Source organism: Lichenostomus cassidix, chromosome 10 (assembly GCF_008360975.1).
Source record: "Lichenostomus cassidix isolate B80296 chromosome 10, HeHo_3.0, whole genome shotgun sequence".
In the NCBI taxonomy this organism is placed as follows: domain Eukaryota; kingdom Metazoa; phylum Chordata; class Aves; order Passeriformes; family Meliphagidae; genus Lichenostomus; species Lichenostomus cassidix.
The window spans coordinates 17,073,824-17,101,020 of record NC_139491.1 but is presented as its reverse complement, the minus strand read 5'-3'; the positions used below and the strand labels follow the sequence as shown (position 1 = coordinate 17,101,020).

The 27,197-nt window shown below is 40.1% G+C and overlaps 2 protein-coding genes across 3 annotated transcripts; one reads left to right on the top strand and one right to left on the bottom strand.

Moving 5' to 3' along the window:
- The first annotated feature begins 819 nt into the window (after positions 1–819).
- CHRNA3 (cholinergic receptor nicotinic alpha 3 subunit) lies at positions 820–9,940 on the top strand. Its single transcript, XM_085070928.1, has 6 exons — positions 820–1,234; positions 3,139–3,278; positions 3,346–3,390; positions 5,022–5,131; positions 6,227–7,238; positions 8,721–9,940. The coding sequence occupies exons 1-6, from the start codon at positions 1,180–1,182 to the stop codon at positions 8,847–8,849; spliced, it is 1,491 nt and encodes a 496-aa protein (XP_084927054.1). The 5' UTR covers positions 820–1,179; the 3' UTR covers positions 8,850–9,940.
- Positions 9,748–26,737, bottom strand: CHRNA5 (cholinergic receptor nicotinic alpha 5 subunit). 2 transcript variants are annotated; one of them, XM_085070931.1, is made up of 7 exons: positions 26,567–26,737; positions 18,004–18,155; positions 17,664–17,708; positions 16,262–16,371; positions 14,469–15,300; positions 12,445–12,474; positions 9,748–10,402 (listed from the first exon to the last, which is right to left on the bottom strand). In XM_085070931.1, exons 1-7 carry the CDS (start codon positions 26,670–26,672, stop codon positions 10,379–10,381), a joined length of 1,299 nt encoding a protein of 432 aa, XP_084927057.1. In that variant the 5' UTR covers positions 26,673–26,737; the 3' UTR covers positions 9,748–10,378. The 2 variants fall into 2 exon arrangements, with proteins under 2 accessions (XP_084927057.1, XP_084927055.1); XM_085070929.1 differs by having other exon boundaries at positions 9,748–12,474.
- Positions 26,738–27,197: the final 460 nt, after the last annotated feature.

Genomic DNA, 27,197 nt, shown 5'->3' with positions numbered 1-27,197 from the left:
CACAGTGCCAAATGGGGCCACTGCTTATCCTTCCCTAAGAGCAGGCAGTGAAGCACCTATTGGTGCAGCTCCTGTTCCACAGGCCTTCCTTCTCATCTGGTCTAAAATGAGGGTAGAATCCCACATTTTTCTCTCCCCCTTCCTCCCTTCACACAGACATGTGCAAGAGCCTTGCATCACCCGGTCGTTCCAGATGGGGATGAGGTGCAAAAGGTGATATGTAAGTTAACAAGGAAGCTGATGGGTACCTGGGAAATGCCTCACTTTGCAAATCATAATTCTATGGTTGAACTTCAAAAAACTCCTTCTTCTTTCCAGTGTCCCTCCCCATGAAAAATAAGGTTTTGTGGGATCAAGTTGGGATTCTCTGCTCGTGTTCCCCTTCTCAAATTTCACCTTTCTAATCTACAAAATCAGGAATGGTCCAAAGACAGTTATTCTCAAGAGTTTGGTCAAGTTTGATTTCCATTCAAAGCCTCAGATTCTTGCCAGATCCCAGCTGCTATGTTTACCACTCTGGGCTCAGATCCTGCCAACAATTGTACATGCCTTTAATTACTCCTAGGAAATAGCACATCCTTTTCATGTGGTCAAGCACCCAGCACATGCTCTTGCGAGATGAGACACAAGGAGGAAAAAAACCTCAACATTAACAGCATAATTGGAAATTCAGGTCCCATGATCTCAGTTCACTGCTAAATCAGGCATCCCTAATGTCAATATTCATTTCAGTACAATTCAATTACAAGATTTGTATTAATTAAACTTCCCCTAGTAGATTGGCTTGAGCTTCTGATAGATAAGGATCCTGTATAGCAGCTGGCTGGAAAACTCTTCAGCATTGTCAGAATACCAGGCTCATTTATGCACCATTTTAAGGATTCTTGCCCACTCTTTGTGCCAGAAGACTGCTCTTTGCCTACAATAACATCTGTTTTCCCTGCACTTTGTTTGCCGTTTCCAAAGCTCTGACAGCCTGGGTAGCTTGAAAGGGGGCAGCACAGCAAAGCTAATGGGAGCTCAGTGCGCAGAGCTGTGCTCAGGGTCCTGCCGGCTGCTGTTTCCAGGCATTTCACGCATCGGAGGAGCAGAGCTCTCCCTGCTCCCTGTGCTCCTACAGTCCTGGCAGCGAAGCTCAGCTTCAACAGCCCCTGTCGACAGGCAGTAATTCATAGCACCATGGAGAGCCTGAACACTCTGCTTCTAACTGCCGCTGTTTGCTTTCTCTGTCAAGGTGAGTGATCCTTTATTTGTTATTCTTTGATGGTGAAGGAAGGGCTGAAAAGGGGAGCAGGAGGTGGCTTTGGTGTAAATTGTTTTTAAGAAGTGTGGAGCGCTCTCCAACCTAAGGGGCAAATGTACAGAATCCTAGTACAGCTCTGTTACATAGTTTGTTGTTCGGTGGGGGGTGTTTTAAGTTTATCCTTGCAAAGTAGTTAGGTAGTCCTGATTAAAGATGCCAAACAGGACACATTAAGCCATTTTACATGAAGGAAAAGCACCTCACACATAAAAGGTGTGGTTTCACATATTGCAGAGAAGATAAGAAAGAGACAACACTTAAAGAGCTTTAAATATGTGCTGCAAACAGCATGTTTTCTCTCTGCAGGTATGGAAAGCACAAAATATTTAAATAAAAAACCACATGAATGCACTTCTCTAGAGACAGTGGATGCTAGATTTAATTAGAGTACTGGTGACATGTAAAAAGGCTGGCAATCTGGGATTGACTATAATAGAGTCGTTAATCTCCAGATTTAGAATTATTTACCTAAAAGATTGGGGTATTTATTCCAGAAAATCTCAGTCTAAGAGATAGGAGATACCAAGAAATAATATGGGCAAGATTGGCAGTTAAAAAGTGTTCATTTTTTAGTTAGCAAGTCGGCTTGAATGATTTCACTAATCTGAAAACAGAATTGCCCTCCAAGTGAATGAGAAAAGGCACAAGGGGTAAAAACCAACCAACCAAAACCAAAACCAAATGAAAGACCTTTTAACTGAATAGTTTCACATGAGGGGAACCCTCTTGTCTTAGAGAGAGGTGATGTCTCACAAAGATTGGAAAATAACACCTGCTTTGTGTAATCTGTCACCTACAGATACTTCTGCTTCCCCAGTCTTTCTCTACTGAAAAACAACTGGCAAAAAATAAACATGTCCTTGCAAATATTTGTAGATTCATATTTCTGTTTCAAAGGAACTGTGGAATATGTTCAACAGACTTCAGTTTGTGCCTTTGCCAAATTTGCATAGTGCCATCAATTAATGACAAAACAGGCCTTTTTTTGTTGGAATTCATGAGGATGTGTTGTCCAGAGGAGAGTTTAAGAGATAGCCCTCTAAAAAGAAAAGGCCACTGGCTTCTAAAAGTGTCAGGATGGTTATTGCCTAGACAGTTTGATAGTAAAATGGTAGGGTAAAATACAGGCTCTCACACCTCATCCTGAAACAGGTGAAGTACCTTGTTGTGTAAGAATTTCAGTTTGCAGCTTTTCTGTTGGCCACAGGGTACGGTGAACTGCAGTTATGAGTGGCAAAAGGGCAACAGGAATCTATTATTAATAAAAAGTACACAGAATAATAAAGAGGTAACTAGCACATTTGAGTATGCTGAAAAACTGTTGAATGTAACAGTTAATCAAATTTTAATAATTTTTTTATATTTTAGAAGCAGGCCTCACTATAATCATGCAATCATGACTCAGACTAGAAAGCAGACTTTTCACTTCCTGGGCCTCCTCCTATTGCAAGGTGTTCTGACTCTTTACCAGCGGCCTGTTCTGTTTGGTTACACTTTCCCCTTCCTCTGCTCCATAGCTCTGTGGCCTTGTCAGGTGTGGGGGTCTGGGCCTGTGAGGGAAAAGGGCTTTTGCACCTCCAGTTCTTCAGTAACTCCCCGAAACTATTTTTTTGTTTCATTTGCGGACATATGTGAGAAAACCTCTGTCATAGCATTACCTTTCACTGCTCTTCTCCCAGCCCAAGCGCACTACCCACGGCACACTACTCCCCGCTCAGGCGAGGCTGGGGCTCTGCCCAGCGCTCAGGGATGCTGAGCAGTCAGTTCGGTACCGGGGCGGCTCTGTCCCGCTCCTGGGCTGGGCTGGCCCGGCGCTCACCCCGTGCCCTCCGCAGGCTGCGGCGGCTCCGAGGCCGAGCACCGGCTCTACGCGGCCCTCTTCGAGAGCTACAACCAGTTCGTGCGCCCCGTCAAGAACGTCTCGGACCCCGTCATCATCCAGTTCGAGGTGTCCATGTCGCAGCTGGTGAAGGTGGTGAGTACCGCCCCGCCGGGCGCCGTGGCAAGGCCGGCGCCTCTCCCGACACACCTCTCTTTTCCAGGACGAAGTCAACCAGATAATGGAAACCAACTTGTGGCTGAAGCACGTAAGTAGCGCTCAGTGACAGCCCAGACGGCACCGTCCCACTTCCCCTCCAGCACGGGAGTGTTTCCCGCTCCGCCGGGGGAGTCCGGGCCGGGAAGAGCCGCCCGCCCTGCGAGGGGGCTGCGGGCTCCGGGAGCACCGAGCTCGGGTCCCTCGGGGCACAGACGCACCCCGGGACAGCAAACCCGGACAGGATCCCGGGACAGCAAATCCCGGACAGGATCCCGGGACAGCAAACCCGGACAGGATCCCGGGAGAGCATCCCCGGACAGGATCCCGGGAGAGCAAACCCAGACAGGATCCCGGGAGAGCATCCCCGGACAGGATCCCGGGAGAGCATCCCCGGACAGGATCCCGGGACAGCAAACCCGGACAGGATCCCGGGAGAGCATCCCCGGACAGGATCCCGGGAGAGCAAACCCAGACAGGATCCCGGGAGAGCATCCCCGGACAGGATCCCGGGAGAGCATCCCCGGACAGGATCCCGGGACAGCAAACCCGGACAGGATCCCGGGAGAGCATCCCCGGACAGGATCCCGGGAGAGCAAACCCAGACAGGATCCCGGGAGAGCATCCCCGGACAGGATCCCGGGAGAGCATCCCCGGACAGGATCCCGGGAGAGCAAACCCGGACAGGATCCCGGGAGAGCAAACCAGGACAGGATCCCGGGAGAGCAAACCCGGACAGGATCCCGGGAGAGCATCCCCGGCTCCCCCCGCTCCCCCGGCAGCGCCGCCCGAGCCCTTCCCCGGTGCGCTGCTGCCCCCCAGCGGCCGCAGTGCCCCCGGCAGGCGGGGATGCGGCGGCAGCGGAGCAGCGGGAACGGGAAGGGAAAGGACGGGAGCGGAGCGAGGCTGAGTGAGGCTGCCACACTTACTGCAGTCGCTAAATACAAGATTTTTGCTCTGAACACTTCCAAACGCGCTGCCTTTTGCAGACACCAACGCAAGGGAAACACCTCAGCACGGAGGTCTCACACAGCACCACTCAGCGCTGGTTAGCTCCCGTGAAGTGAGAACAAACCAAAACTGTGCACTTCCACATAAAAAAGGTTTTTTAAAAATGCAGTTACTCACTGTTGCAGTCAGCTTAATAACCAAGTTAGTTCCCATCTTCAGCTTGATATTCAACTTCGTAAAGTGTGGTTTAACAAGTCCTAGAGACAAAGGCTGTTACCTGAGCCCTAACACACTGCAGCTCTTTCTGACCCACCCACCCAAGGTCCCTCGCTGCTGACAACTAAAACCACAGCCTCCGGGAATTTGTTTTCACTGTCCCACAGATCCCTGGTTTTTTGAGATCAAAGTGGTTATTATAGTCCTACACTCTATAAAAAGAGTGTCTTATTCCTTCTTTCACCTTGTTTCAGCTACTGAGTAGACGTTCCAGGGACAGAGTCACATATATGTCATATATGGGTATGACCAACAATGTCCAGATATCTAGGCCCACCTATAATCTGCATATCAACAAACACCACACATACGTGTTTTTTAAAGAAACATCTAAACAGTGTAGTATCCAAAATAAAACAACCCTGGAAGTGATATGACAGCAGTTGACTCAGATCTAGTCCAATGAATTTCAGTTTCTTCACAAACCTAACACAGACTCATTTCTACCATAATTAGATCTGGAATGATTACAAGCTTCGGTGGAATCCAGCAGACTACGGAGGTGCTGAATTCATCCGAGTTCCATCTGGCCAGATCTGGAAACCAGATATTGTTTTATATAACAAGTAAGGCTCTTGCATATTTAACTTCTTAATGCAGGAAGAGGGGGGGTGATGTTACCAGCTCTAAAAAAATCAGCAGCAAGTTCACAGAATGCACTGAAAAGCTGCTTTTCAACACACCTGTGTTGTGCATTCTCCCACTGCTGTTCTCACCTTCATGCCAGCATCACTGGGCTGGAGCCAGCTCTAACCTGGAGCTGCTAGTGAGCAGACCAAAGTGAACTTGGCTTTTCCTCTTCACAAGCCCCTGTGAGTCACAACTTTAACTGAAAGAAATGCCAATTCTAGCTTTTTAGCAGTAAAATTCACAATCTGACACCTTTACAATAACAGTGTTGACAAAAAAAAGCCACAGATAAAGTTTACTTCAGATGTCAATTTTTGAGTCTGTAAAGAGCCAAACCCTAACTAAATGGATCTAGAGAAAAGCAATTCTCAATGAAATGTACTCAGCTACACATATCCAAAAGTTAAGTCTACGGATCAACAGTGATGACACTCCTTTTCTAACTGGGACTTTAAAATTTCAAATTACCCTTTAATATTACTTTTTCATATACTCAACTGAAATTGTCACATGGATCATGTAAGATAGCAAAGTGTGACTTAAAAAAAATTCTTAATACACCCCAACCCTAATCCCTCTTTCCATAGTTACTACCTGCACTGTCCACAGAAGAGGTAGAAATACCAGTAATGTTTTTATCAGCCCTTGAGTTCTGATGTGCTTGATCGATCTAGAATAGAATAGAATAAAATAGTTCAGTTGGAAAGGGTCTACAACACCCATCTAGCTGGACTGCCATTTGTAATCTATTTGCCATTTTGAATGCTGATTGCACCAAGCCCTGCTATTAATAAGGGACAATAATTCCTTTCAACTCTTCCCTGGTGACTTTATAGAGCTGTTTGTTTCAGTTTAACTGTTTAATTTATGATGGTCACAGACTAAGTCTTGCATGAGCAATTCAGCTTCAAGTAAACAAGTAATTGCTGACTTCCCCCAAACAGATTAAAGAGTTAATGTATGTGATCTGAATGTATGAAACTTCCTGGAGTAAATCATTCTAATTTTTGTTATTTTTACTTGCTTTACAGTGCAGTTGGGGATTTCCAGGTTGATGACAAGACAAAGGCCCTATTAAAATACACGGGTGATGTGACCTGGATACCTCCAGCTATATTTAAAAGTTCATGTAAAATAGATGTAACCTATTTCCCATTTGATTATCAGAACTGCACCATGAAGTTTGGTTCCTGGTCTTATGACAAAGCCAAAATTGACTTAGTTTTAATTGGCTCTACAATGAACCTGAAAGATTACTGGGAGAGTGGAGAATGGGCTATAATTAAAGCTCCTGGGTATAAACACGATATCAAATACAACTGTTGCGAAGAGATATACCCAGACATCACATATTCTCTTTACATTAGGCGTTTACCTTTATTTTACACTATCAATATGATTATTCCCTGTCTGCTGATTTCTTTTCTGACTGTGTTAGTTTTCTATTTGCCCTCGGACTGTGGTGAGAAGGTGACACTCTGCATATCAGTCCTTCTCTCTTTAACAGTGTTCCTACTTGTTATCACAGAAACCATACCTTCAACTTCCCTGGTAATTCCCCTTATTGGGGAATACCTCCTTTTCACCATGATCTTTGTAACTCTATCAATTGTCATTACAGTATTTGTACTAAATGTGCACTACAGAACACCCAAGACACACACAATGCCCGTGTGGGTGAGAACCATTTTCTTGAACTTACTTCCCCGGATCATGTTCATGACAAGGCCTGCCAGTGATGAAGAGAATAATCAGAAGCCAAAACCATTATTCACTTCTGAGTTTTCAAACTTAAATTGCATCAACGGTTCTGAAACCAAATGCTGCAAAGATGGCTTTGTATGTCAAGATATGGCGTGTAGCTGCTGTCAGTATCAGCGCACGAAGTTCTCGGATTTCAGTGGCAATCTCACTAGAAGTTCAAGCTCTGAGTCTGTAGATCCTATGCTTTCATTTTCAGTTCTGTCACCAGAAATGAGAGATGCTATTGAAAGTGTGAAATACATTGCAGAAAATATGAAAATGCAGAATGAAGCAAAAGAGGTAAGAACATATTTTACTGTTACTCAAACTGCAGATACCTTTTGCCAATAGAGTGTTCAGTAAGAAGAATATCTCAAACAAACAAAACAGATACCAAAAAAGATACAGAGACCATTATTTTATACAAGTAAATTACACAAGCTGTATTACAAATATGTGCAATTTTGACCTTAAAACAATTTTGAATATAATTGCAAAGTAGCTCTGATGCACAATGATCTCTTTATTGACATTATATATAGCGAGTGAGGTGCGTTAAGGTAACCACTGCTGGGGGAACACACCAGAGCACCCATCCCACGAGAGTTGAAGTTAGGATTTTCCAAGTTAGAGTCTTAACAGCGGAATTTGCTGACCATATGGCCTTTAGAAAATTACATTCTCCCTCCCCCAGCTTACCATCAACAACAGAAATGTAAGAGTGAATGTCCCTCAGTGATGATGGTGATCATTTTGTTGCTGCTGCAGAATAAAGTGCTGTAGCTAAATGAGGCAACTACTGCAAGACAGGGACCAGCATCTTTCATAAAGCTGTATCTTAATGCAATAAAGAAAACAAAAAAATAAACATTTTATTTCTATCATTTTCCTCAAACATAATATCAGCAGTAGCCACACCATCACAATTATCACAGAATTTAAATCCTCTGCAATATGGCACTTCATTCTAACTTTACTTTGTTTATACTGAAATCAGAACTCTATTTAGATTTAGTTGGTACAGAAAACACAGGGCTGCTTTGGATTTTTAATTTTGCCTTAACAAACAAGTTCTAAGCTAAAAAGAACACATTTAAAATATGACAAATGCATTACTAATTTCGTATCATTCCTGAAGAAAAACAAAAAGTTGAATTGTAATCTCATTAGTAGCTAAGGCGATCATTGAATTACTATTAAAATATAACATATATAATACTTCAGTGTCACTCTTGTTGTAAGACTCACTGTAAAAAAAAAAAAAGAAAAATCTGGTGTTCTTTGAAATTTGGTTCCCTCTCTGCATGAAAGGCACAGAGATTAATTTTACATCATGCATGAGAACAATCAAATTTCAGTACTGCGTTAGTGAAACACCAAATAATTATTTACCAATTAACCTTTCCTTTTTACATATTGCCTAAAGACCAGTAGGACCAGTCTGTTTCAGTAAAGTTTTCTGGAGAAACCTGTTCACCTAGGAATGTAAAGCTTTACACTTTCATTTTTGGCATAAGAAGTTGTATCACCAGTGCCTTGGTGAACAACCTTTTGGATTTGAAGCAGCAACTTTTGGCTTTGCCCGAAAGAGCATATTCAAATAAAAGCTTTGTCAAGATGAATTCATTTGTCAGTGAAAGCAGATGTGAAAGTTGTGTATACATGAAAGACATTTACAAACAGAAAAAACTGTGCTTCCTATATGAAATGGTATGGTTGCTAATGCAACTTATTCACCTAATAAATGTGCCAACTTGCCACTCTTTTTCTTTTTCTTTTCAGATTCAGGATGATTGGAAATACGTTGCCATGGTAATTGATCGTATTTTTCTTTGGGTTTTCATCCTGGTATGTATTCTAGGAACAGCAGGATTGTTTTTACAGCCTTTGATGGCTGGAGATGAAATGTAAAGATTAAATAAAACGTTGTGAAATCAAATAAAACTGCCAACCAACTCTGCATCACCATCTCAGCACCTCATGCCTCTTCCATGTGTAGCAGAACAAGGATCACTTTTGGCTTCAACTTTTCTTGACCAAGGTGGCTTTGTTAAAAATGCAGAAAAAGAAATTATTTTGAACCTTTATGACAGCTAATCTCAAAGTAATACAAGCTATGCTTTACAGCTACTTCTTGCAGTAACTGGAAAAGATGTAGGCAGTATGTTAAACTATACAGGAATGATTTAATAAGGCGTTAATAAAGAAATGGAAAATGACATGAATGTTTTGAAAGTCAAGATGGGTTGAATGCTTTGGGCTATTAGGTTTGTTTCCACATGTCTGGTGCCAAGCCTCTTCAGACCATGACAGGATCTTCTGGAAGGAGTTCATGGTGAGTTTCATGAATACCCAAATGAGGATGGAATGGTGGGAAGTACAAACACCAAACTGCTGGAATGCAGACATTACCACCTGCTCTACAAACTGACCCACACAGTGGCAAGAAAGGACTGCAGGAAGATTTATTATGAAAGGAAAACAAATAGGTAAATATTAGATGATGGTAAGTAATAGATGATGGTAATAAAGCAGCCATAAAGTAAACTCTGTGCATCCTCAGACTGCAATGTATGTGAAGGCCATCAGGAAAAAAAGGCTGCTCAAACCTCATGATGCTTAGATTTGTATTTGAGTAAAACACACACCAAGACAGTCTGAAAGTAATGCAAAGGATCAAAATGCTATAACAGGATATTTTGGATATAGAGGCATCATGCTATTGTGAAGTGTTTTAGGCCAAGGGAAGACAGGTAGACAAAAATAGTCCCGTAAAGTGTGCTAAAATTGCTGCTTAGGCATATATATCTTCTCTTTTTTTTAATCAGTAACTGCAGATTATTTAAGAGCATGAATAAAGAATGCAACAAAACATTGTAATCAGATCATATTTTGTAAAAATACAAACTGTTCTCTCTGTACCAAACTGAAAACTTTGTGGAAATGCAGTGTATCAAGTGATGTAACATTTATGAAAATAAAGAGAATCAAACTGTTGAAAACTGTGCCTTTTTTTTTTCATTTATTTTGAGCAAGTGACAGAAATCTATATAAGATAGCATTACCTACAGTTCAGTACATTCAGCAATAAGTTACAGAAGTAAAGGTCCATGCTTCTGAGTATATTCACATTCTTTTGTTTCAGACACACCTGATAAGCAGAAGACCCCAAGGATTCCAGTGTCAGCTATGTTAACTGAATATATCATGATCAGACTAGAAGTCACTAAAAGAAATTCATACATTTGCAAAAACTGTGAGTTACTATAATAAAAAGAGTGACTCCACTGGGCAATGTGCTGCCCAGCATGATACAACTCAGCAGCCTGGAGACATCATTTAACAAGGAGAAAGAGATGAAACGGAGAGTTAAAAAAATAAGATACATATCTAATCTACAGTTCTACTTACTTTGCTTTCTCTTCAGTTAAGAGTAAATTTCAGTAATTCAAACCTATGGGAGACTTTAAAAAGAAATGTATTTGAAGAGGAAACTTCCGTTTGAAGCTGTCTGAAGTATTTCTGCAACTTGCACACAGAGAAAGTCACTGATGTATTGTTTAACCTCAGTAATACTGACAAAGTTAAAGCTCTTATATTAATGAATTAAATCAGATAATCTTGCAAATTCACCTTTGAAGTTATGACGGGAATAGAGGAAACATGGATATCCAATGTCCGATGTAATTGTGTAACTGAAGACTGAAGAAGAGTGACTCCCTAGCTCCTATTAGAAAAAAAAAAAAAAAAAAGAAAAGAAAAAGAAAACAAGGCCTGCCTGGCACAATTTCCCAACCTGTGTGCCTTTAAAAGGTACACAAAACCTAGAATATCCTACAGAGTAAAAAATTTAAATAAATATTCAATTATATATAAGTTATGACATAAGCAATCACTATTATAATCAGTACAGGACTATTCTAAAGGAGATCTGGGAGGGAGTGTGGGAGGAAGATGTATCTGTTGTTCAAATTTATAATCGCTACAAAAACTTAAAATTATCAAAGATACCACAGTTTACATTAAAAATTGTCACCCAATCATGTTATTATTAATGTAGTAATTTAAGCAAACAAAAACTTCCTAAGATTTTCTCTAGCCTGGCATTACTGTACTAGCCCTACAGGATGCAACTATATTATGAGCAACACTAAAAGACTTTGCTGTTGGAAAACATCCAACTGTTTTAGAGTCTTTTACAGAAAAAAAGCTATTAAGAAAGGTAGAAAGGTAGCATTAGAATCAATGTAAAGAAAATATCTTAATGGAATAATTGAAAAGCTGCAAGCTCGTTTTCAACAATCCTGGGAAAAAGAAAATATGTAAAACTCTAAGTCCTTGCTGCTTAGAGCTACATACAGTTTTATCAGCGGAAGAACTAATTCAAGCTAGCTCTCTTAAGTTCAGTTTAACAAATGTGAAAATCATTATTCATCTGTATTAGGTTCCACAGCATAATAATTTATAACAACAGATTTTCTTCAGAAAGACATTCCCCAAATTCCTGCTGCCTATGCTTAAAATCTTAATTCTGAGAAACACCCAAAGACAGGAAATAATGAACATATTTGCAAACTCACATACTGTATCAAATTCTTCATCAAGAATAAAGAAATCTGCATGTTCTGGCCCCTTAGAATACTTATGCAGCTTGGGAACTCATTTAACTGCCTTTGCCTTCCATTCCAAAGCTGATGGAGACATCAACATACAAACACACTTTAGGCATTTTAAGGCTTATTAAATGCTCATGTTGGCATCACAGAATTAACAAGCTTTAAAAATTTAGCAGCAAATTTGACTGAAAATTTATGAAGGCCAAACATGGCCAAATCACTGTTCTAAGTTGTATATTAGATACACAGGAAGTTTAATTTGTATTTTTACTATTATTTCAAATTACTCTGTAGAAATTTCATACTTTTACAACACATTGAAGAGAGCTTATAAAAAATCTTTGTATACTAAATTGAAATAAGCAACTCTACCGTGTAACTGCAAATATTTAATATTCAGTATAACAGTTTTATAGTAATTTAATAATTGGACTACAGTGATCATCATTAAAAAAATTTAAATCCTTCTCTTTCACAGTAGGTGTCAGTGTATGCTTTTTTGATATATCATATATGCAATGGCTTGAGAAGGTTCTTCTAATTCTGACCTGGCTTAGCAGTAACTTAGTAGACAGGCAATAAGCAAATTGACTCCTATGTGCCCTGGTAATGCCATGCTTAAATATAAACCTAATTTTCTAGTTTGGGAATTTTTTTTTCACTCTATCAGGAACATGCCTACAAAGAACATGCATGGAAACAGAGCTACTGCAAAACTCCTTAGAGCCATATAAGTAGGAGATGGCTCCAAAAATATTTTATGAATTTGTACTGCCTATATGTGTAGGTACTATTATACTTGCCCATTTATGAATAACAGGAATAAATAACACAAGTGATCCAATTACTGAAACCAGAAGAAAAGCCCATAAGAACATTCGATCAAGCACCTGAGCAATGTATTTCCAGTCTTCAACAACCTAAAACACAAAGAGCACAAGAGTTGGTCAGTATGTGCAAGAACACATAAAAAAAAACACTGAATCCTGCAGTTCTTAGTTATTTCAAAGTATGCTTTTTTCAACCATGTCCATATGATAACCCTCTTGAACAACATTTTATAATTATACTGTGAGTTAGAACAGAAGCAAACTCCCCTCTGTGAAGACTGGTAAGCTAAGTAGATTTTGATGCAGAAATTTACTCTGACAAGCACCAAACATCCTCATCTATAGAGAGATGAGACTGGTCTGCCATTTTCTAACATACTACAGGATTCATGGTACCTGACATCAAAAAGTGGGATTCCCAAGCAAGAGGTGGAAGCAAAAGTTGAAAAAAAAAACCAAACCAAACAACCAACAACGAGAAAACCCAACCCACAACAAAAAACCACAAACCAAACCTCTCAAATAGTAATTATAAAAAAAAAGTTAAAAATTCTCAGAGCAGAGCAGCTGCTGTGTCACAAACAAGAGCTGAAAGCTGCAAAGTTACCGCTGCACAGAATTATAACTGGGGAGAATACTCACAGTAGTTTCAAGACTACTTTCCTTTTGGATAAGATTATTCATATCTAGACACAGTTTTGCAAGTATTGCAGATAAAATTGTGCAAGCAAATTAAAACCCTGCCAAATAATTTTCTTGGATTTGAAATGGAGCTATCCACATTTCCCAAGCATAATGCTTCCTAAGATGTAAAGCTACAATAGCACTAGATGTTTAGTGTTTATTAACAACTTCTGCAAATTAAGCTTGCATTGTCTGGAGCCCAGTAATCATAAAACAAGTGAATCCCCAGTCAGCTGTATATTAATTTCCAACGTTTAGAGTCACAACTACATTACACTTGAAAAACAAATTACTTAACCTCTTGTCACTCACAGTCAACGCTTAATTTACAGGAAATTATGTATTTAGTAGCCAACTATTCTATTTCTGTTGTTCATACAATGCAGGGCTATTAGATGCTGTTTTACCAGTACAGCAGATACATTTATTAAAAATCTAGGCCACATCCCTTGTGACAATGAAAGAATCAAGTCCTGAGAAGGCACATTAGAGGAGGAGTTTGCTTATTCCTAGTCTGGTATGGGAGATCACACTCCCAGCAGAGACTTCTGAAGACAGCAATTCCCACATAAACTGAAAGAACCTCAGGCTTTGCCATCAGAAACAGACAGCACACAACAAACTTCTCTATTTCTACAAACTTCTACAGTAGCCTGGAAATAGCATTTAAGTCTGATGTACCAAAGGTGCTAGCTTAAAAAGCATGTAAAGAAACCAGATATGTAACGCTCTTACACAAATGTTGTAAACAATCATTAAGGATAGCTCAGAGTGCAAATACACAGACTGAAAAAAAGCCTCTGACATCTTTTGATATAACTTAGAGACAAACAATAGTAAGGGTAGAAGAGAACACTTAGGAAGTCATTGAGTCCATGTTTGATCTCAGCACAAAACAACCAACATATTGCTATAGCTGGTATTTAATATGTGTAAGTTAGAGCACTTATCTAGAATTGAAAGCTGCAAGGTAAGTCTTGGCAGTATTTATTCTGAAAATATAAGACGAATGCATTTTTCAAGATAGCCCTCAGGTACAACACTAAAGTGAAAATAGTTCCTTCTCTCATCATCTCAGCAGTTCTGTAGGGAACAGTTACAGTACATGCTCTTGTAACAGACAAGCGTCTCACAATGTGTAACTAATGACAGGAACTCACTTCTGGAAGAAAGCAAAAGACTTTTAAAGAAGACAAGAACATTACTGTATCACCCAAATACTCTCACTGTCGTACCACATGTGCACTTCTTTCTGGTGGAAACAACTACACAGCTTCCAGTGAAGTACAAAACCTGGACATCCACAGCACATCTTTATTATGCAACTGCACAGTAAACCACTACTTGGTTTTCTAACTTCCACTTGTACAAAATCAGTGCAGCAGGACTAACACACCCACCTCGCGAACTTCATTCTCCTTCATAACGTGCCTTGTGATATAGCGGATAGAATCCAGAGCTGCTTCCAAGGTGTTCCTAGATGATTCTGATCCATTCATATTTGCTGTTTCCTCCTTCTGGGCAAAGTATCTATCAACATGGCTTCTCATGCAAAGCAGCTTGGGTAGTTTGTGAAGAAATATCTTGCGAACCCAGGGTGCCATGGCATTGTGTGTGGACGAGGAGCGGTGGTGGATATTGATAGCAAAGACAGTTATCACAATGGACAAGGTCACAAATATCATAGTAAACACCAGGTACTCTCCTATGAGTGGGATAACTTTAGAAGATGATGGAATAATTTCTTCAATAACAAGAAGAAACACAGTCAGAGATACCAGTACTGAAGTGCAAAGTGAAATTTTTTCACCTTCATTTGAAGGAAGATAGAAGACAAGGACAGTTAGAAATGAAAGCCCAATACAAGGAATAATGAGGAACAAAGTGTAGAAAAGTGGTAAACGTCTAATTATAAATGAATATGTAACAAAAGGATACCAGCAGCATCCATCAGTCCTGTTTCCTTTGCTCCCTGTTGCAGTCACTATTTCCCATTCTCCATTATCAAAAAAATCTCTTTTGTCAACATCATAATCTTCAAGAATTAGATCAACCTGTGAGCCATCATAAGTCCAGGAACCAAATTTCATTGAGCAGTTTTGGAGGTCAAAGGGGAAGAATGTTACATCAATAGTACAAGAACTTTTGTAGTTTGCTGGTGGAGTCCAAGCAATGGTGCCATCATATTTTACCACAGTTTTTGTCGATGTTCCCTCAAAACGCCCATCTGCACTGAAAGAAGAGAGATATATGTATGCAATTAAAATGGAGTGTGGGAGTGTATTTAAGTAAGAAAATATGCTTTGTTATTGTCATTTCAGCTGTTTATCCCTTGATAACCAAAATTTTGTATTGTCTCCATAGTCAATTTTTTTTTCTCAAATCTAAATCTCACAAAGGTAAATAGCTTTGGAAGACTGAAGAATATTTTCAAGTCAGCAAAATATTTGTGCAACTTTCTGTGGTCCTGATGACTTATGAAAGGATTGTAAAAGTCTTAACCTTTAACAGCATGGCCCAGCTCTGGTGTTTCTATTTGTAATACACCATAAGTACTTTTAAATTTGGCCAAATCATAAGTATTAAAGAAAAGCAAGTAATGAAACAGGTAAAATAATACTTGTATCCAAACTTAAATTTACAATCATTGCATGAGTTTTTTATCCTGACTTGACAAGTCAAGTAATGTAAAAGTATTGTATGTGTACCTGAGTTGTGGAGAAGGGTTAATTCAAAAGTTATTGTCCCTGAGATATGTTAATATTCAAAAGACAGAAAACCAAAACCAACCCCAAATCAAGACAAGCCCCCCTTACAGTTAAGTGTACCTAATCTTAATTCCATGCTGAATATGATCTACAACACCATAAATTAGGTGCTTCCTTCCCATCACTGTATGCTATTTGTACCCAGCATTGAGCAAGACTTTTTTTTCTAACTAGGAAAAAAGTTTACCCAACTTAATGGAAATAACCTTTTCAAAGGGACTAGAAATTTCACTCAGAAGTAAAGCAAAACGTTCAAACATTTAACATGGCAACAAAGTCCATTTGCATCCAGAGGCAAATTCTTCCACAGATTCTTAGCTCACTAAATGTACACATTATGTCTATCCAGTGAGCCTCCTAGAAGCAATTTGGAGAGTGAAGTTATAACGTAATTGCATTTTGTAAGAAAAATATTCAAATCTTACTTGTCATACAGCACAATATCTGGAATCCAAATAGAATCTGATGGGACACGAATAGATGTTATTCCAGCATATTCTTCAGGATTCCACCTTAATTTTACATCTACCCATTCCTGTGGATATGTGAGATGTAAAAATCATTATTGGGAAGTGGAATCAAGCAGGGTGATACCAGATGAAAATAGGTAATAAGGCAATTAACAAAAATCCAACTGGCTTCCAAAATTTGCATGAAACAATGAATTTGCTGGACATAGTTACCTCACTCAGTATTTTTTTTTCTAAGAGCTGCTTGACAATGTTTCTGTACAGAACTTAAGATATGATGTTTCTTTTTCAGAGCACGTATATGTAAGTAAGAGCTATTATGATGTAATTTAATTGTATAAATTAAATTTGAGAAAAGCTTGTTCTGGATGAATACCAATGACTGGAAGCTAATCAGAAGCAATTTAGACATTTTCATTATACAAAAAACCCCATCATGCTCCAACTCTTAAAACTGGTTCAACTTCAAGAAGATCTGCAGAAACTATTAGAGAGCACAAAGTATCATCAACCCACATGGCCATCTCATACTTCCTGAGTAGTCTCAAAGTTTCCCTAAAAACAAAAACTTGGCCTAAAATTACAGTTATTGGAAAAGAGGGGAATGGGAAACAAAAGGAAAAATATCAAATACAAACAAACAAGCAAACAAATCAAATATTAAATATCAAAATGAACAAACAGAAAGCAATTAGCCCAAAGAAAAATAATTCCATAAGCTAGTAAGTATAACCAGCATCTGCAACCATTCTTCTCAGTTAAATCAAGAATGATTTGTGAGCAGCATTATCCAAGTAAATAGTGGCAATTAAGTTTAGCACTGGACTCTGACAGCTATAAAGCTTGAGGCTTTTTTCTGCCCAAAACAAAATATTCTTAAGAGGAAAACTTATTTCCTTCTACCAAACATATTTAACTTTGAAATCAGAATTCTTCAGTAATGTATATCCAATTATCTCAAATATCCCACAAGAAAAAGACCTCAAAACTACTATATAGAAGAATTCACCAACCCATACTTTTCTTAATAGAGCTTTTGAATGAAAACTTTTGTACTGAAGCAGCAATCTTTGGTTGGATATATGCACCTTGGTATATTAAATGGCTATGCAATGCCATATGAGATTTATTTTAGTTTGGTGAATGTTTGTTTACCTTGTTATAGTTTTTTAAAGTGGTTTGTAACAATTGATCATTTAAAGCATTTCCAAGGACATTTTATAAAGATACTATGTGAAATAAAATTTCATGCAAGAACTAAGTTTTTTTTAATATACAACCAACTAGAAAAGTTTCTTCCAAATTTTGATTCACAGTTATAAAGCTTCAGAATTTTTCATCAATATTTTACACATACCTGTTTCAACCATACATTTGTTGTCATCAATTGATTTTTCTCATCCTGTAAAATAAAGCATGTATTACAAAAAATAATCTATCCATAGGAAATAGCTTCTTTAGTTCACAGAGCTCTGTAATTTAAAATAGAAAAGACAGTGCTGAAAGCATTCCAATCACTAAGTATGTCTATATGAGAACATCATATATTCATCTACAGTGCATTTTTATTACGCTGGTAACAATTTAAGATGCTTAATCTGTTGTGTTTAAGCTAAAACAGGCACAATTATTTCACATGAAATTATACTCCTTTTAAAGTTAATGGAAAAAAAATACAACTTATTTACTATACATACCACATCTACCAGCTGAGAGATTGCAAGGCCAAACTTGATTTTTATTGTGTCATTCAAGCGCTCCACTGGACGAACCCATCTTTGATAGTCCTCAAATAAATGCTTAAACAAACGATCTTCACTTTTAGCAATAAAAGAAGGTTCAGATACAGCTATAAAAAAAAAAAGAATTTATTAGCATTGATTCCAATGAGTAATGTACCTCGGTATTCTTGTGTCCAAAGAGCTACAGCTATTTTTATGCAGAGTTCAATTTCTCATCTCATCCCCTTCTCTCTGGAAGCATGGCCAAGGTCCTGGAAGTAGAATTTTATTGAGTTACCTGGTTTTATGAGCATCTTCAGACCATTATTACACTTCTAAAATTAATGAGTCAAGAATATAAAGAAAATCTTAGAGGGCAAAAAGCTCTTATATAATTCACCCAGTGCCATGCAATTATAGAACTCCTCTAAAACTGAAAGCTAACCTATGAGGGACTGAACTTCTATCATTCCCAAACAGGGTGGTACCTTTTAAAAACCTACATCCACACTATACAGGTCTGTAGTATGATAATTTGCAATCCAGTTTGAAACTTCAGTCACTTCATGGTTTATACATTATTTCTTCTAATGTTTGGGCAAATTTATCATGTATAAATTTTACTGCACTTGTAGAGCACTTTTCCAGAGCACTGTTTTGTATCTTAGATGCATATGCCAAACTATTTACCAGTCTATTCTCTACCTATTCTAATGTTATATTGACTGGAATGCACCTTTCCAGTTAGTTTTCATAGCTCTCCAGGAGTCATTTTGGGGAAGAGAGAGAGGAGAGGGAAAAATGCAACATCAGTGTCTACCTAAGTAACTTGAGTCAGAACAGCTTTCTAAGGTGGTGTGAAAGACCTGAAGATGGCCACTGCCTCAAGAAGCACAAACTACACACATCACCTTGCACGAAAGGGTCTCCAATTCCCAGATATAAGTTAGGATGACCACCAGAAAACACAGACATGTGTTCTAGATCAAGATTTTTACTACTGACCAGTGAGATTTAAATGGAAACTACTGCCAAAAAATGACGCAGCAACGATTATAAACCGTTTAAGGGACAGCATAAACAAAAGAAAGGAGCTCACCACCACCTCTTTTTAATGCAGACTTAAAATATTATGCCATTACATAAATCTATGGCACAACCTCTCCAGAAATCATGTGCTCACTAACAGCATCCATCTAAAAAAAGATGTATCAGAAGCAGAAAAGCACCAGAGAATGTCGTAAACAGATTAAAACCAGAGACGGTCATCCATACAAGGAGAGATTTAAAAGATTAACATTACTTTGTTTGGAGAGGAGGTGAATTTAGTCAACATAACAGAAGTAGATCAACTAGCAATAATACATACAGAAAAAACATTGGTGGTATTTAACCTTTCTTATAAAATAAGCTAAACAAAACAAAGGATCAGTTAAAGGCAGCATAAAGAATGTCCACTTGAAGTTCATTGCCATCAATATTCAGTAAATCAGCAATTCACAGATACTGAAGAGGATTAGGATCTTAGAATTGCCTGGGATCACTACACTGTATGTCAGGTGGGGTCATACCTGCATAGGGTATCAGTTCTCATTCCCACAGCTTGCAAAAGCTACTTCAGAATCTGACCAACAGTTCCATGACTTGGCATTTGTGGCAGAGGCTTGGCTAACACCTTTTAAGCCATTAATTTGAACTGACCTAACCCAGTTCCATGTGATGACAACCACTGCAGACTGGACAAATTAAGATAGGCAGCCTACGTTTTAAGTTCCTTCCCATTCATCAAAGGGTGACAGCAGTGGGTTTCTGCCGTGCTGCAAAAGGCTTTGCTCATGGGACCTTTGGATGAAACACCCAAAGCACTCACTGCAGAGCCCAACAAGGCAGTTCCCTGCCTTGGGCACTGCAGGTGTGGGGCAGTCCAGGAGAATTATGATTTTACATACTAAGTAGATTTCTATGAAGTGTCATAGTAGCAGCAAAAGCAGAACATAGCTTAAGAAATAGGATCAGCAAAGTGGGAGAAGCAGGAGCCCTTTTTCCTACACGTCTTACCATACACCAAAGTGCTGCTGAATGGTTCTTACTGTGGGCCAAATCAACACCTGGGGTTTAAGGCAGGTCATCCTTCCATTTCAAAATACAGATCTATCTGTTTAGAGTGTATGCCATTTGTTCACAAACCTACTGTTCTTTGAGACACATTGTACACACTCTACCACTTGTCACCTCTGCATTTCAAGACTGTTGACTTGTGGGATGTGCAAAGACCTGACTGGCAACTTACAGCATACCACGAGATACCACTGGTGGATACGGGAAAACTCACAGGATATAAGAATTGCTGCCAAAAGGGATCCAGCAACAGAATGTTGCAGATGTACAAGTTACCTTCACAGCTATGAGGTTAAAATATATTTATTTTAACTGGTTCAGTGTATCCTCATTAGCAAGGATATTTTCCTATTTGTAACTATACACGGATTTGCCAAGCCCTACATCTTACAGACATCCAAAAGAATGCTTCCTGAAGACACAACTTAATTTCTCTATTTCTATATCCCTATTTCCTGAATTATGAATGTTTTTGTGTACATTTCAGCCTAATATTTCATAAATACTTTATTTTTATATTAGCATTAATTACATTTCCCTCCTCCAGTTACAACTCTCAACTGAATTTTTCATACAATTTAAGACTGACTATGCAGCTGGATATTATCTCTCCATTAATTGACCTTGAAGCAATGCAGAGGCAAAGCTGCAATTTCACCATTTCTGTTCCTGTAAGATGACCTCCTGTGCAACGATACTGCATCTTCAGGGTACATGTTGTTTCCAGATTAAGCTTCTCTTAAAACACAGCATCTCCTCTGCTATTCTATAAGGGGACATGCTCCTTTACTGCTTTTATACACTTACAGATTATTTTTCAAACATTTTATACTCAGACCTACAGTATTCTCACTGACCTATTACAACAACCATTATTTACTAACAATACAGTTATATTACTTTTTTTCTGATCACAGATGTATCCACACTTTCCAACATTCCTATTTTATTCTGTTTATTAATAAGCTGGGGCATACTGGTCCATAAAAGACATCTTATACAAAGGAGAGCTCCACAAGGAGGCTGGAAATGGTAACAGTATATTAAGAGCTGGAAAAATTAAAATAAGTAATCACCCCTACCTTGCATATTTTATTTACTAGGACCATTCAAGTAATTTGTTACACAGACTGCATGTGTTTAATGTGTTCCCTTTTCCACATGACTGTATGCTCTTCAGATTACAATAAAAGCTCTGTTTCTTAGTTACTCCTTGTATTAACAGCAATAAAAAAATTGTGAAGAACTGATGACAAGTGGAAAAAAAGTAAAGAAGAGAAGGAAACAGGTAAAACAGTTTTAGTGGCTTAAGACAGCAGACTAGCTATGCTGGTTGGAGAAAAACAGAAAGAGGTTAAAACCTATGACTAGCAAGATTAGCAAACAACTCAGAGTACAATCTCATACTAAATCAGATGGCAAGAGATTATGGAAACACTCACCCCTGGCACTAGCTCACTGTGCTAAAAAATACTTAGAAGATCTGCAGCCTTTGAAGGGCAGTTCTAAGCTCACCTGTATTTGTATGTTTTCATTTTTATTGAGGCTGGGCAACCTCTGCAGTCTAAATCCAAAGTCTAAATCAAAGCTCTCTGCACTGTTCAGTGATAACTCCCAATGACAATGTTTACTTTATTGTTTGCACCTTAAACTCTTCTCACTGCCCCTCAGTATGAGTTCATGTTAAGCAACAAAAAACCCCAAAACTCCCCACCTGAATCACATCAGATGTAGGATGGCCTAAATTTTAAATCTGCACAGAGGAGACAAATGCTTATGCACAAAGCAGACTAATAATTCAAAAATTTTTAAACTCTGAAGTAGCTGGAGAACACTTTTGACAAAATGCTAGGTAAAACTTCTAATTAAACACTTGACTGTGGAAAAATATTTTCTAAATTGTATTTAGAAATTCAGTTCTGCCATTTCCTCCATAAGTATTTAACAAACTTTTTCATCAAAGTATTTTGGAAGAGCTATTTAGAAAATAGGATGAAGCATTACATAGGCCCAGATGCATGAATAGCATGCTGAAACCTGTACATGTTTATTCACCTTGTTAACATTCTCAAATCAAAATTCGGCTTGTGCTGCTAATGGCAGACTTTAAATGTTGTAGATGCAAAACAAAAGATGGGTTTTACAAAAGAATAGCACTTTTGTAATTTACTGTACCATTATGGGATTAAATTTGCTAGCATCTTAATACAATTTAGGAACATTATTCCTTTTATAAGAATTGCCAGTGAAATACTTATTGTTACAGCTTGATCTCAGATGTACTTTCATGAATCTCACTGTTTTTAAATATGAGAACATCCCAGTCCATATTTCTCCAAACAATAAGCTTTCTTTGAACTCTATATTCCTCTGCACTTCCTTAGATAAAGTGTCTAGCAGCCAGATTGGGATTGCAGGTGTAATGCTGGTCCTTGCACATGAAACAGTGTAGTTCAAAGCATTTCCTAATTGACAGAATTGAGTGTTAATGATTTCAGGTTTTCTTTGCATCACCACTGGGTGTGGTTTCAAAGGAGGCCCATGGGAAAAGGGAAAAGGTCACTTTTGAAAAGTGTAATGTTAAGATGTAGATTCAGAAGTAATATATATTACTCATGCATATTTATAATCATATACCATTATAATGAAAAAGAACACTACTAAGGACAATAAACATTGCAAAATATCCATCCTTTGTAGTTAACATTATATTCTTTAACTCTGTGCTATCATAACACAGACTATTATCCACAACTACAAAGCACAGCTCATAATTTGCTTACAAATCTGGAAGGTGAACGACTATACACAGTACACTTGCCTTCAGTACTCCAGGGTATTTACTAAAACAATCTCCCATCATTACTTTGTTAGGTAGAAAAGACAGGTAATGAATGAAATGGAAGTTTTATTTTTGTACTGATTCCCCATCCCTTAGAGCAGGATCGTGAGTCATACTTCCTGCATGGTCTTTCATTTTTTGGCCTACTTTTCTTTCTGTGCATTAACAATTGCCAAGAATCCAATCACAAACAGTCAAGCAGTTAATTAACAGCAAGCATTTCGAGAGATCACAATCATCTTAACTAGGATGTCTGTCAGTCACGGCAGCAATACTAGCTCTGTTCCATTTACTGAATAAAAGTCAGAAAAGCCAACTATTACATCCTGAACTTACCAGAACTATCTTTTTTTCACGTTAAAAAATAAAGGTAAACCCCATCACTACACCTACAAGCATGGCAAAATTGGCTTTAAAGTAACTGTGAAGATTTGTGCCTTCTCTCTTACCTAGCACATCAATCTGTGGTCAACCAGTCACAAAACAAAATTACATATATTGAACATGAAACTATGGAGAATTTTGAACTGTAATACTGCTTACCAATATGCACAGATGTACAAGACTTGCTCAGCAAAAGAAGGGAAGGTGTTTCTGACACTCAGCTCAAATTTAAAAGGCTAAAGTTCCAACTTGACAGTTGTAAAGTAGAATTAAACTATCCTCTAACAGCTTAAGAACAAGGTATAATTATGGCACATATTTCTGAATACATTTTCAAGTTTGATTAGTAACCATAATAGACTGCCATGTGGTTTGTAAACTAACCAAGAAGCAGATATGAACTGACAATTAGTCCTTAGATTAAGAGCTAATTGGACCACAAACCATTCATTCCTTTCTGAATACCTGTGCTATGGATTCTAGGGTAAGGACACACCATGTGCCAAACAGCTTCCTGACCTCTCTAGTGACACGACTGCCAGCAGCAGAGACAGGCACCTGCAGCTGTAACTGCAGCTCTGTGCTGTGCCACAGCACTTCCTCCCGAGCTCACTAACACACTAAATGCTGCACTTAGCTGCCCGCAGACAACTGCGATCCTTCTCCCTGCCCAACAGGCCACAGGAAAAGGCTGCCTCACGTCAGCCTGCCTCAGGGGAAAAATGCTGCCACTCTGAAGTCAGGGGGACTTTTCTGTAACAGATTCAGGATTTTGCCAACTGTCTTTGTACCCCTTTGAATCATTGCATCATTTTCACCAATTGCTGGCCTGTCAGTAAAGCCTGAAGATGGACTGTGAAATCAGCACCAAGGAATGCTGGAAGCAAGCAGTAAAAAGGGTATATCCAAGTGCAGATAGCACAAGGAGAAAAAAAGAAGAACAATATGCAGAATCTTCTAAGTAGAACCCCAAATTCAGAGGCTATGCACCATGGAATTAAACACAAATCTAAAAGGTATGCAAGGCCTTTATGGAAATAAGAAACAGGCTGGGGCTTCTCACGAGTTGCCAGTGCAGCCCTGGGCACTGCAGAAGTTGGGCACTGGTGTTACCTTCTGCCTCAGCAGCAGATTCTTTGAAATCAGATTCTTTGCTCAAAACCACATAAAGAGTAGGAAATTTCAAAACATGAAATATCACACAAAACCCAGATTTTACCATTCTAAGAAGTGGGAAACTATTCAAGTACTTCCTTCCACAGTTCCTTCTAGAGATCACCACAGACATTTCCCAGTGAATCAATGCTCACATTTATCCCCCTAAGAATCTCTAAAGAAAGCACAAAATACTTTAAGAGAAAAATCACAAGAAACTCATACAAGCAGGAAGGTTTGCAGCTTCCTGTTGAGTAGGGAGAAGGATCTGATCTGTTAAACTGAGTGGAAAATGCTTGGGAGCACAAAGTGCCAAGGAAACACTATCCCAGGTCTGCAGCATGGCAGTGCTAGAGGTGGTTGTTAACCTCCACTCCATTTGGGCATTCAAGCCTCACCTGTAAGTTAAAGATTCAGAACAAGGAACAACACTTATACTTTGTATTTTAAATCAGCAAGTATTTTCTCCTGATACTTCAGAGTTACCCAAGATAAAATATTAGCTCGCTACTAGCTAAAGGAAGCACCAAATTAATTTACAAGCACTGTTATAGAAAATTTCATTTTATTTTAGAAAAAATCAAATTGCAAAATGAAAATTTTAGCCTCCCTACATATGATCAGTTCTCAGTGAAGTCAAACCTGCTGGCTTGTGCCAAAAGGCAAAATTTGGCTTAACCTGACTGCAGGTAATTCCATGCAGTCATATAAATCATATAACGTAACATGATGATTTTGCACCTGCTGTAATGAGGAACATGAAAAGCACTACTTTTCCAAATGCTGAGACAAAGAATAATCTTTTAAATCACATTCTGCAGTAACAGACTATTTGTAGGTTGAATTAAAACCAGAACGTCGATATAATCAACTTTCCACCAACCATATTTACAACCACTTTTCCAATTTTGAGTTAATAAAAAAAAGGAGTCAAATTTATTTTTCATTAATTTCCTTTCTGCTTGTAATTATTGCAGTTATGGTTTCAAGACATTCTGCAAAACTCTGGGCAATGTACTTATAAATATTATAAATGCAACGTTTTGAAACAACTGTTTCTAAATAAATCCTTGGAAGAGCAGTGATTTTGCTCCTTTAATCTCTGTCTAATTCTATAAACACTCCAGCTTCACATGCTGTTTTACATGCTTCAACTCGGAAAGTTACATCCCGATTGAATTATGAGACTGTATCTTTTGAAGTCAAAGAAATAACGCATAACTTAGAGAGTTGTTATAAATGGTTAAGAGGGTTGTTTTCATGTGCAGTCCCACCCACATGCCAAATTACAGTTATTAAAATGCATTCTGCGAGTTTACCTCTGCAGCAGCCAGAGATGCACAGCAAGCACCACAGACCTGCAGCTGCACCTCTGCTCGGCCAGCGAGCAGAGCAAAACCCGAAACCTGAGCCACTTGAGATCTTTAAAGCATGATATAGATACACGGTAAGAAAGTTTACCCACTGCGTAATGAAACTGGAAGCAGTCAAGTCTGCAAACGCACCTGCAAAGCCGTAGTTTAGCACAGACACTCCCGCTCTCCTGTGAGGGGGCAGCCTGGGGAGCGGGTCTGCCCGCGCTCCGCTGAGTCCCGCAGGTTTGCTAAAGCCAGCGGAGCCCTGCCATCTACCTCAGCAGATACCTCAGGATCTACCTGCGATCCACCGCCGGACCGCTGCCAGCCTCACTCTAACCTCGGCCGGGAAAAAGTTGGCGGCGCGGAAAGCGAAGCTATGCGCAGAGACCCCGAGAGTCCCCGCAGCGATTCCCCCACACGCCAAATTCCGCCTCCCTTCCCCTCACGACCCGGCACGGCCGGAGGGCAGCGGCGCCCACCGAGCCCCGGGCCGCCGCACCGCCCGCTCCATCCCCGGCGGCCCCACACGGCGCCAGGAGGGCTCAAACCCACGGCTGGCACTGCCCTCCCGTCCGACACCCTCCCGGCTCCTCGCCGGAGCACCTTTCACCCTTCACTCTTCTTCCCGCGCCAGCGGCCCCGCCGACCCTCAGCACCCCGCGGCCGCTGCGAGCCGCCTTACCCGCGTGCGAGGCTCCGGGCTGGCCGAGCAGGGGCGCGCAGAGCCAGGTGAGGAGGAGCAGGGACGGGGGGCGGCCGCAGCGCAGCCGCGCTCCGCGCCCGGCCATGGCTGGGGCACTGCCCCCGCTACCCGAGCCCCGCGCCGCGGACGGGGCGCAGGGCGGAGCGGGAGGCGCTGGGCCGGGCGGTGTTGGCCCCGCCCCGCGGGGCCGTGAGGGGGCGGAGGGCGGGAGCCTCGGGGAGCAGCCTCAGACAGCGCGGTGGCCCCCGGGCTCTGAGGGGCGGCTCCCCCTACCGCCCCCCGGCCCTCAGGGGCAGTTCGGCTCGGTGCGGGAGCCCTCGCTGCCCAAGGGGCTCCTGGGCAGGTACCGCGGGGAAGGGCGGCAGCGCTGGGCTCGCCGTGCCCGTCCCGCAGCCCGGGAGCGGCTCCTGGCCAGGCCGAGCAGGTGCGGCTGGGCTGAGCGGGGCTGAGCGGGGCCGGTCGCTGTCCCGCTGCTGTCCCGCGGCGCTAAACAACTCCAGCACACCCAGCCCGGCAACGGCTGCTGCTCCCGCACCCTGCTTTTGGGAGGGTGCACTGTAGGTGACTTATAGCGGAAAAATATCCCTTTAATTTCCATTCTCTGTGAAAC

Excerpts from the sequence above, each read along its gene's own strand:
- CHRNA5 (XM_085070929.1), bottom strand. The coding sequence starts at position 26,672 with ATGGCCGGGCGCGGAGCGCGGCTGCGCTGCGGCCGCCCCCCGTCCCTG. Across the intron at positions 15,301-16,261 it reads GATATTGTGCTGTATGACAA|TGCAGATGGGCGTTTTGAGG; the intron begins GTAAGATTTGAA and ends CTCTTCTTTCAG. Across the intron at positions 12,475-14,468 it reads AGGAGAATGAAGTTCGCGAG|GTTGTTGAAGACTGGAAATA; the intron begins GTGGGTGTGTTA and ends TTTGTGTTTTAG.
- CHRNA3 (XM_085070928.1), top strand. The coding sequence starts at position 1,180 with ATGGAGAGCCTGAACACTCTGCTTCTAACTGCCGCTGTTTGCTTTCTC. Across the intron at positions 3,279-3,345 it reads TGTCGCAGCTGGTGAAGGTG|GACGAAGTCAACCAGATAAT; the intron begins GTGAGTACCGCC and ends TCTCTTTTCCAG. Across the intron at positions 7,239-8,720 it reads TGCAGAATGAAGCAAAAGAG|ATTCAGGATGATTGGAAATA; the intron begins GTAAGAACATAT and ends TTTTCTTTTCAG.